Source organism: Penaeus japonicus, unplaced genomic scaffold, assembly GCF_977035675.1.
Source record: "Penaeus japonicus unplaced genomic scaffold, GWHDUDI00000001_assembly GWHDUDI00000014, whole genome shotgun sequence".
NCBI classification, from domain to species: Eukaryota; Metazoa; Arthropoda; class Malacostraca; order Decapoda; family Penaeidae; genus Penaeus; species Penaeus japonicus.
In genome coordinates, this window is record NW_028234416.1 from 12,386,394 (window position 1) to 12,396,393 (window position 10,000).

The 10,000-nt window shown below is 37.7% G+C and overlaps 2 protein-coding genes across 3 annotated transcripts in view; both read left to right on the plus strand.

Moving 5' to 3' along the window:
• LOC122246565 (guanine nucleotide exchange factor DBS-like) overlaps window positions 1–10,000 on the plus strand; it is a 361,752-nt gene that overhangs the window by 350,068 nt on the left and 1,684 nt on the right. Inside the window, exons 10-21 of one of the 2 annotated variants that reach the window (XM_086543917.1) lie at window positions 1–107; window positions 495–701; window positions 965–1,201; window positions 4,516–4,647; window positions 4,857–5,042; window positions 5,986–6,177; window positions 6,375–6,500; window positions 6,850–7,047; window positions 7,222–7,496; window positions 7,609–7,864; window positions 7,975–8,231; window positions 8,415–10,000. The exon at window positions 1–107 is cut by the window's left edge and continues 85 nt beyond it; the exon at window positions 8,415–10,000 is cut by the window's right edge and continues 1,684 nt beyond it. In XM_086543917.1, coding sequence (XP_086400043.1) covers window positions 1–107; window positions 495–701; window positions 965–1,201; window positions 4,516–4,647; window positions 4,857–5,042; window positions 5,986–6,177; window positions 6,375–6,500; window positions 6,850–7,047; window positions 7,222–7,496; window positions 7,609–7,864; window positions 7,975–8,231; window positions 8,415–8,466 — 2,225 coding nt within the window. In that variant the 3' untranslated portion in view covers window positions 8,467–10,000. The remainder of the gene's footprint in view (window positions 108–494; window positions 702–964; window positions 1,202–4,515; window positions 4,648–4,856; window positions 5,043–5,985; window positions 6,178–6,374; window positions 6,501–6,849; window positions 7,048–7,221; window positions 7,497–7,608; window positions 7,865–7,974; window positions 8,232–8,414) is intronic. The other variant, XM_086543918.1, reaches the window with a different exon arrangement.
• Window positions 2,480–3,062, plus strand: LOC147470512 (uncharacterized). Its single transcript, XM_086543922.1, has one exon. It carries the CDS (start codon window positions 2,608–2,610, stop codon window positions 2,920–2,922), a length of 315 nt encoding a protein of 104 aa, XP_086400048.1. The 5' UTR covers window positions 2,480–2,607; the 3' UTR covers window positions 2,923–3,062.

Sequence of the window (10,000 nt, forward strand, 5' to 3'; positions counted from 1 at the left end):
CAAAGTGCGTTGAGTTGGTGAGGATGAGGGACGCTTTCCACGACCGCATAACAAACAGATTGGAGACGCTACACAAGTGTCGGGATTTGCAAGAGCGTATTGAACAGGTGAGCAATGATAAGGGCACACTTTTTCAGTAAATGTGAAATTTTTATTTAACAACTTAATTAGTACCTAAGTGTGTAGTTGATACTTTATCGGTTCTATTTGGTTTTATTTGATGTATGTAATTACAAACAGCTTTTAGACTGCTGCTTCTCACCTGTTTAACAAGAGCAAAGGAAGTTACCAGCTATTTATGGAAAAGAAAAACAAAACTAAACATAAAACTGGTAGAGAGTATATGCATACTCTCTGTAAAAGACTGCACAATTGATTAGAATAAAAAAATGTTAAAAAGCAGTTATGAAAGACAAAATACAAATGAAACGAAGAAAGTGAAGGGCAAGATACATCAAACATCAGACAAAATTACTTTTTTTTTTATGTTACAGGCAAACAAGTGGTGCACAGAAGGTGTGGAGCTATTAGCCTCACAACAGATTGAGCGATGTCAGGCCCCTGAATTTGCTGAGGAAGCTCTTAGGGAATTGGATGAATTCTTAGCTTCCTCAGATTACAGTCGGCTGGGAACCACACGTGAACTTAGGACTATGTTTGAAGATGTCATCACGCCTGAAACCAAGGGCTTAGTGCAACAGGTGAGAAGATTTTTTCATATTTATGGCCTATGCTTTTCTCAGTATACATTTCATCTGCTTTTGTCCTGATTTTTTGTTCTATGGGAAAAATATCAATACCTGAAGATAAACAAGAACGTAATATCAAATAAAAAAATGTAATGATTATTTTTCCTGTTAATCAGTTAAGCTTATTTGGCACCATTATAATGCTATTATCTCACATGCTTTGCTTTTAGATTATCCCACAAAGAAAATATCCTAACAGAGTGTGTAATATTCAGGTACTGAAACGTATAGAAGATGTACAAATGATGTGTGAAAAGCGAAAGAGTTCCTTAAAGAAGCTGGCTACTCGTCTGCCTCGACCCGTGCATGCTGTGACACCAGAGCCCGCAGTCCCACTCCACTACCCACAAGGGCATGCCAATGTTCACCCACACTCTCACCCAGCATCTCCCCTCCATGCGGACCTCCCTAAAAGTCCCAAAAGCATGAGGAAAGCATCAACTTTACCCAAGGTAAGTTCCCATGTAGTGGTTGGATGTGTGACACTGCTTTATTCATTGACCTCTTCATATACTGTCAGTGTATGTCCCTGGTGGAGAATCGAGAAGCAGTGGATCATCTCTGGCACACTAACTATTGTTGTATTCCCTCTCCAAATGTTGCTTCTCATGAGTGGTGGATTCTGGTTCAAGGGAGGTAGAATATGTTCCTGGTGGCATCGCTGGTTTTGCCTGAAGCCTTTGCCAGATACAGAGAAAGAGGCAAGAATAAAATTTAAAAATTGATTTTGATACAGTCAACCATTTGCTATATTGCAATGTGGACTCTCCATTGCAACAGTTTTGTAAGTGCTGATCTTCTAAGTGCTTTAAAGCAAACAATGTTAAATAAAAACCTTTTCCTATGTTAATTCCATAACGAAGTCCTTCCCTTTCAGTATCCAGGGACAGACTTCTTTGCCTATTGAGATAAATTCTTTAAACTGTACATGCCAAAATTACATTAAAAATGCTTTGCCCTAAGAATGATTTGAAGGAAAATGTTTTGGCTGCAAAATTTCATTTGGTGCCATGTAAGTGCCGGTAATGCTTCTTGGGAATACAAGCAGAAACACTTAATCCCTGACTGTGATACTCTTTTGATGATTGTTTATGGTTTATAGTTATAAAAGATAGGTTTTTCCCTTCATATTTCACTCGGTGAAAGTCATCTTTTAAAAAGGAAGCTAACAGTTAGGTGTACTTAAACTGTAACCAATAGTAGGGTATATTATGTTGTTTATTTTTATTTCATCCAAAGGAAAATAAACCTTATTGTTTAAATGAGAAGAAAACCATCAATGACAGGTTATTAATAATTAAGAAAATAGTTAATGTACATAATTTTATGATAAACATTGTACATTCATCAGAGGTAAAGATTTAATTACACTGCAGTTTTAGTACTGCAGATATAATGATTTATTTATGGAATAAAAATCTCATGCAGTGAAATTATACTATTTCTGTGAGGTGAGGTTATGTTGTTCATATGCAATTATTGAACCTACTAATACCCATCTCTGACATAGAGGCACCTAATAACGCCTGGAATACAATATATGAAGCTATAGTTTGCCCTTATATTCAATATTTACAGATAATTTTTTAATGTATATATTGTGAGGTAAGTTGTTGCTATATGGGCCCTGTCTCATGCAGAACCATTTGCACATTCAAATGAGGCAAGACTATGAAGGTGAACAAATCATGACTTGTCCAAGATTGTTATATATAAAAAAAAGAGAGATTCCAGGCAAAGAGGTAGTTGTCAGCTACAAGTCAATGGCTGTTGGGACAAGCCAGACTCTGACCTACTGTTCAGACTTGAGATTCCAAAGACTTGCAGTTGAGATTATCAGAGCTCTTCCTCAAAATAGATGTTACGCCTGAGTGCTGGAGGCCAGGCACCAAAGCATCGCCCACGACCAGTCACTGTCTGCCTTGGACAAGATGTTACGTGCCTTAGACCAATCTCAGAAGCTCCTATAGGAACTCGGCGTGTTCGGGTCGTAAGAAGGAGGGAGAGTTACTCCCATGAACCACTGAGAGATGAATGTAGATTTCCAACTGAGCCTTCAGGAATATACTTAATGGGCCCACATGTAATACATAGTCTCCAGTTGTTACAGATTAATGTGAACCAAACAACAGAAGTAAGTGACTGGCAACTATTTTCTCTGTGTACCAGTTAGCCAGTGGTTGTAGACTTCTCCCAGCACTGATGCACCGCCATTGCTCTAGCAGCACTCAGCCGCAGATTAAATGTGATGAATCTCCTAAATCCTGGGTTTGAAGAAGCTGTTCCCAGGGCAGTGTAGTGACCTAGAAAACTTAGAACACATATGTATCAGTTTAAATGATGCTGAATCCTTGGTTTACACTGTCTTGGACATCAGTCTCTAGCCTGTCATACTTCTTATTGTTGGTCAGAATATTTTCTTGCTAGATACTCAGAAAATTGGTTGTATAAAAGCATATGGTACATACATGTCTGTTTTGTTAAAACTGGTTCTCAGTCAAATTTACAAGCCATCTGGGATTTGTTAAAAAGATAACAGGGCCTTCCAAGAAATTATCATAATATTGTGTGAAAAATTGGGTCCATTAGTTGGTAGATATAATTTCATACATATTAAGTGAGCCATGATTCAGATTATCCAATTCCTGGTGATTCTTTTATGGTGTTATATTTAACTGCAGCACTTACAATATGGCCTCACACATGAATAATGGGAGCAGCTGTCATATATTGATTGGTGATCCACTGGTGTTAAAGTGCATGAATGTTTTTTGTAGTTTTTTCCTAGCCCAACAATCAATAATGTTTACTGTGTATATATAAAAGGCCATTCTTATGATGTTTTCCATTCACCTTTTACATATTTTCTCTTTTACTGCACAGTATTAGGTAAACCCCCATTTTGCACAAGGTCTACAGTATTACTATGATCATTCAGCCATATTTTGTGTGTTTCTGATTTTATTGTTGTTTTGTATTCGGTAAACAATGCTACTTTTATGTAGGTATGAGTTAGAAAAACAAATTATGTTGATAGGCCATGAAAGAATGGCACTAGCTTTATTTTTTAATTGATATCACACTTATTACTTCTTTTTTTTTCACATCAAACTTTTGCCAGATCATACTTTTTGGATCTGCAATATGATCATAGTCATTCGTGTAATACCAATGTAATTACTAGTTAATCATCTTGTCAGTGTAACACACTTATTATATGACAAAAACAAACTGGTATGTCTTACTGATTCAATGCTCCTCATTGTTTCTACATCTCTCTTTATGTTGGGTTGCCAAAATATGAAGTTGCTGTTAGTAATTACACAATATATAGGGTTGCTTGCATCTCTTTCATAAACCAGTGTTGGTCCAGAACAGTGATAGGACATGGGGATTATATCTTCTCTTGAAACCGCATGTTCTGCCTGGCAACTGTCCTAGCAGCACTCTGGTCACATTTGTCTCTTAATTTTGCTGCCACCTAAGAGCTACCATTTCACATCTGTACAGCTTGTTGAGAAAAGAAATTATGTGCCTTATTGTTGCTGGGTGACAATATATAATTATCCTTGAGTGAAAGGAAAAGAAAACCGAAAGGTAATCTATAATATTAAATGTGACTGACTTGTTTGATATCCAAAGGCCCTCCGAATAAAGGTTGTTTGAAAATGATGTAAAGATAGATAACCAAAAAATATTGTTCATAAGAATATTTGTGTGAATGTTTGTTTATTTGTCCTGATATATAAATACCCTTTTCCTACAGCTTGGTGACAGTGGAGATTCTCCTGACTGGGTCGGTGATGCAGAAGCTGCGCGCGCTAAGCGAGGCCATGTCCTCCGCGAGCTTTTGGATACAGAGAGAATCTATGTGTCAGAACTCTGCTCTATTCTCAAGGTAAAATAACAAAATAACTTAGTCTTATTCACTCACAGTTATTCCACTTGAAAAAAGAAATTAGAACATGTACCAGCATAATTCCTACTAGCACTTCCCTTATAAGCAAACTGGTAATGATAGGTGTCATGACTTCAAAAGTTCTGCTCAAACACGCACATCTCAGATATTGCATATAAAAAAAAATAAAAAATCTTCTTTTTCCTTAGGGCTACAAGGACGAAATGCTAAACCCAGAAATGCAGCCTCTCATCCCCGTCAACCTATATGGCAAGAGTGATATTCTCTTTGGCAACATGGAGGATATTTTCCGCTTCCATAATGATGTCTTCCTGCGGGATTTAGAGAACTGCATTAATACGCCAGAGCTCATTGGTCTTTGTTTTGTCCAGAGGGTGAGTTCATTGCAAAATGTATTTTTGTGTGTGTGTTTGTGGGGGCCATGGTGCTGTATGGGTGGGTGGCTGGATAGAAAGATAGATTTTAAGATGAATGAATAGACAGATGGATAGATATATTTGTATGAATAGCAATATGATTATTTAAATGAATATATTAATTTATTTTTCTATACATATATGTGTGTGTGCGTGTGCGTGTGCGTGTGCGTGTGTGTGTGTGTGTGTGTGTATACATATATGTGTGTGTGCGTGTGCGTGTGCGTGTGCGTGTGTGTGTGAGTGTGTGTGTGTGTGTGTCCTTTGAAGGGGCTTGATATGGCAAGATGGTTACTTATGGTTTATCTTAGTTGTGACTCTGTTTTCAGATCTTAATATCACCGTGTAGCTATTGGAAGGAACATTTTCATAATAGTTGTGATTTTCACCTAGGGTAATTTTGTAATTTGTACCCATTTTTATGGTAGTGTCAATGTCAAACTTCTAATACTTTGTGCTTCATACTTTTTTCATTGTGTAATACTTCAAAGCCTTATATAAAATCAAAGAATTGTATTCAAACTCAGTATTTTCTTATATTTTCTTGGATTTTTCATTTTATTAACCAGCACAAACAAAAAGAAAAACTTATTGTTAATGAAACTATGACATGCCAAATTAGCTTCCAGAATATTATGGTTATTAGTTTAGCTTAGAAGCATGGGACATAAAATCACCGTGGTATTTCTCACTGAAGATATATGTTTGTCACAGTTGATGAACATATATTCCTTGAGTAATACTGCCAGATATTAAACATACTTGATATTTTTGTATTTGTAAATATTATATGTTGAGAATTTATTTGACTTTTGCGTTGCTCAAGAGTAACATTTTGTATGTATATGTATGTATGTGATTTAAATGGTTTATACTTAATGTACTATTTATTCACTTTCAGAAAGATACATTCCATCGGCTATACTCACTGTACTGTCAGAACAAACCTCAAAGTGAAGAACTACGTCGGCAAGTAGGTGATCAAAACCCATTTTTCAAAGAGTGTCAGCGTCGTCTCCATCACAAACTTCCACTTGGTGCCTACCTTCTGAAGCCTGTGCAACGCATCACAAAGTATCAGCTCCTGTTGAAGGTAAGGACACAGCCTCTTGTATGCTCACTCATTCCCTTCCAGTGAATCTGAATTATTTTTCATCAGTTGGTAGTGGGTGTTATGTTGCTCTCTAAGATTGTGAGGGTTTAGAGACAGATTTGTATGTGTGTGTGTGTGTGTGTGTTAGTAATTGAAAGTGGAAATATGATTAACGGATTTCTTTCTTGTTAAAACAGGACTTACTGAAATGTGTAGAAGGTAGCCAAGGTCGCCGGGAGTTGCAGGAGGCGGTCGACACAATGCTCACAGTCCTCAAGTGCCTCAATGACTCCATGCATCAGGTTGCCATCACAGGATTCCCGGTAAGGAACTTGCCTTGTTGACAGGTGTAACAGGGAAGGTGTGTTCATTCACCGATAGATCTGCTCGGATGCTGTAGTTGATTAGAATTTCAGAAATAAAGGAAAGGAGATTTTTCTGTGAATGAACTGATTTTTTGTGTATTTTTTTTTTTTTATGATTTTTTTATTTTTTGTAATTTGAGACAAACAAACAAAGACTTCAGATCCATGATATGTAGTTGTTAATATAAATGTCTTGAAATTTATCAAACCATCTCTGATATCTGATAACCAAACTGTTTTGTTGTGAGCAAGATGTTAACCCTAAAGCAGACATTGTTTGAAAGTTTTATATATTTTGTTTGTGCAGGGCAATCTGGCAGACCTGGGGAAGCTGCTCATGCAAGGCCACTTCAGTGTGTGGAATGACAGCAAAAAGGGACTTCGCGAGCTCCGTCTGAAGCCAGCACAAAGACACATTTTCCTCTATGAAAAGATGCTACTTTTCACCAAGAGAACTGGCAAGGATTCAGACCGTGCTACTTACCATTTCAAAAATGCCCTGAAGGTATGGATACTCTTGTAATATTCTTATTTCATAGTTGATTATATTTTTGGGTCTTGATATGAAAGTATCTATATGTTTTCTATACCTATTTTCTTCACAAAACTAATTATGGAATGATTTATTATAATGAGAGAAATGCTATTTTTATTGATTCCATTTTTTATTTTATGTCAGATGTCACAGGTTGGTTTAACAGAAAGTGTTCGAGGCCACAAAGGCGATATCCGAAAGTTTGAGGTCTGGCTTCAGGGCCGGCAAGAGGTTCATACCATCCTGGCCCCATCATCAGAAGTCAAGGACCTGTGGGTTAAGGAGATAAAGCGGGTACTGCTTGACCAGTTTGAGTATCTCAAGGGAGAAAATATCAAGCAGTATTCAGCTAGAATACAGAAGGGTGCCAGTCTTAATGGCATTCGAATTCCTCCTCTGTCTCCCACCACCCAACACAGGTGAGACTTCTCCTTCAGGTTGAACGACTTGCTAAAGTTAAACCTAAACTGCAGAAAATAGATTACAGATGATTGTATTGTGACTTTCAATACATATTTAATTTTTCTGCAGGGCTCTGCGACAGACGGCGTCATGGGATATAGCAGGCAATGGTGTGACAGGCAGTGGCGGGTCTATCAGTTCTAGCAGCTCTGAGGGCCGTCCTGGAGGTGAGCCCAGCCGGGAATTAGGCAAACGCTCTCTGCGGATAAAATCTGCAGATGCCTCTCTAGGGGATGCCCCAGAGGAGGAAGAGGAGAGTTGGTCATCCGACTATTCAGCTTCTGACGAGGAAGAGGATCAAGAGACATTCTCTGAGAGCACCGAGGTAAGTAGAGGTTCCCAGGATCTTTCTTAGGGCGTCTTGGTGCGAGGATTTATGGCCTGCTTTTGACATATTTCTGCAAAAGGCGTCTAACACTCATAAATGATTTTCAGTACACCTCATCTCGGTTCCTTGTCTTGGCTGACTACAATGCCATGGGAGGATCTGAAGTTAGCCTGCGTGAGGGAGACTACGTAGATCTGATCAAGGTCGGATGTGCTGGCTGGTGGTACGTCAGGGTTTCTGGGACACCTTATGAAGGTTGGGCTCCAGCTGCCTACTTAGAGCGGGTCCTCAAAAAAGGCAGCAGATCCTCACCCTCAGTCAGTAGTCAAGAATCCTCTTCAGGGCTGAAGCATGCGACTTCAAAGTTAGTTTTTGTCTGTATTTTCTTGATAACTTGACTTCCTTTAAATTGTGCTTCTCAAAATAACTTTTAAATTTAGACTGTGTAATACATTAACTAAGAATTCTTAGTGTGAATGTTTGAGAAAATATATATTTAAGTAATGTTGAGGGCTGTATTTCAATAGTTTGATTTTTTGTCTTCCAGGTCATCAGTTGCATCATTGTCAGCCAAATCGGAGGAAGTGAATATAATGTAAAGGGAACAGAATAACATTGATACTTTTAATGCCTTATGGCTGTATTAGTCCAGAAAGAAAAAGTAGAATGTTATGGTGGCCTAGAATGGCTGGGAAAATCATTGTGCTATTCCTTCTGGGAAAAATTTGTGTAAAAATATTGCTTTCCTGAGTGCCATGTGAAAAAACAATGGCCTCTAGGACCTCCTGGAACTGTGCTGGTGTGGTCTCCAAATCACATGAAGAAGTGTCTTCACATTAAAATATGAATGACATGGACAGTCCCTATGGTAACTTGACTCCTAGAACAGTGTGTAACCTCTCGACATCACCTGACCTAGACTGCCTCCTGTAATGCCTACCTAAAAAGAGAAAGCTTGAAAGATTCAAGTGCAAGCATTATTTGCAGGTTGGGTATATAACAAATTCATGGACTTCCATTCATATAATATTAACCAAAGTAAATCATCCTAGAGATACATAAAATAAGTCTAACAGTTTCTCACTCCTTGGCATACTCTCTTCTATTCCTAAATTCAGTGCAATATCACTGCTTTATATCATGTCCTATTATATAGTATGTACCATATGTACACATGAATGAATATGTATGGTCTCTTGTTTCTCAGATCTACTAATACCTCTTGGGCAACTTTCTGAATGGGAATAGGAATGTTCCAGGCATCATGGATACTCTTGTTACAAAGATGTAATACATTACACAAATACATCACATGTAGATTGTAAAATAAAATCTAGTATCTCCCTAGTATGAGGGTAACTAGTGGGCTTTACTCTTCAAGTCAAGCATATATAATGCCTTTCTGACTCTTGATTCAATCTCTGACTCTAATGGATGTACAATATATCATGTACGATCTACTTATTTTTTTCTAACTCGTATGACTCTTTCATCCTTATACTTACTATGTACTTTTGCATAACATCCATCTAGTACTTATCTTTCTTCCCTAAGATATGTTGCCATCTTACATCCACCTCTTTATTTGATGAGATTCTCCATATTCTATCACTCTTTTCTCATTAACTCTTATGTAGAATTATATGCCATGGTAATTTTGCATTATTATGCCCATCTATATACCTTGCCTGTCAACTTTACTCAACTTATAGCGGCTTTTTACTCCGCTCTGCCCACTTGTGATCATGTGCCTCACGTACTGGTAGAAGTAGAAATAGAGGTCTGAGTGCCAGCCCCAATGTTGCCTTGTGAGGCAAATGTGGCTTTGTCTAAATAAGTACTGCCAAGAACTTATAGTACTCATCAAGTCTCACTGATAAGGCAAAGTATCAGGAGAAGTTGTGATCAGTTCCTCCTGATACAACATTAATCCCTCGTTTGGAGTTTTGGGTGTTGGAAATCATCGAGAGAGATTGAATGTGATAGCTTAGAGTTTTCATACTCTGGAATTTAGCAAAGAAAGTAAAGGGAAGTTGTGTATATGTAGCCTGTAAAACTTCCCTTTTTCTTCTCATTTTGAGAGGAACTAACAAAGAGGTAGGGTTAAATGCATTTATTGATTTGATTCAAAGG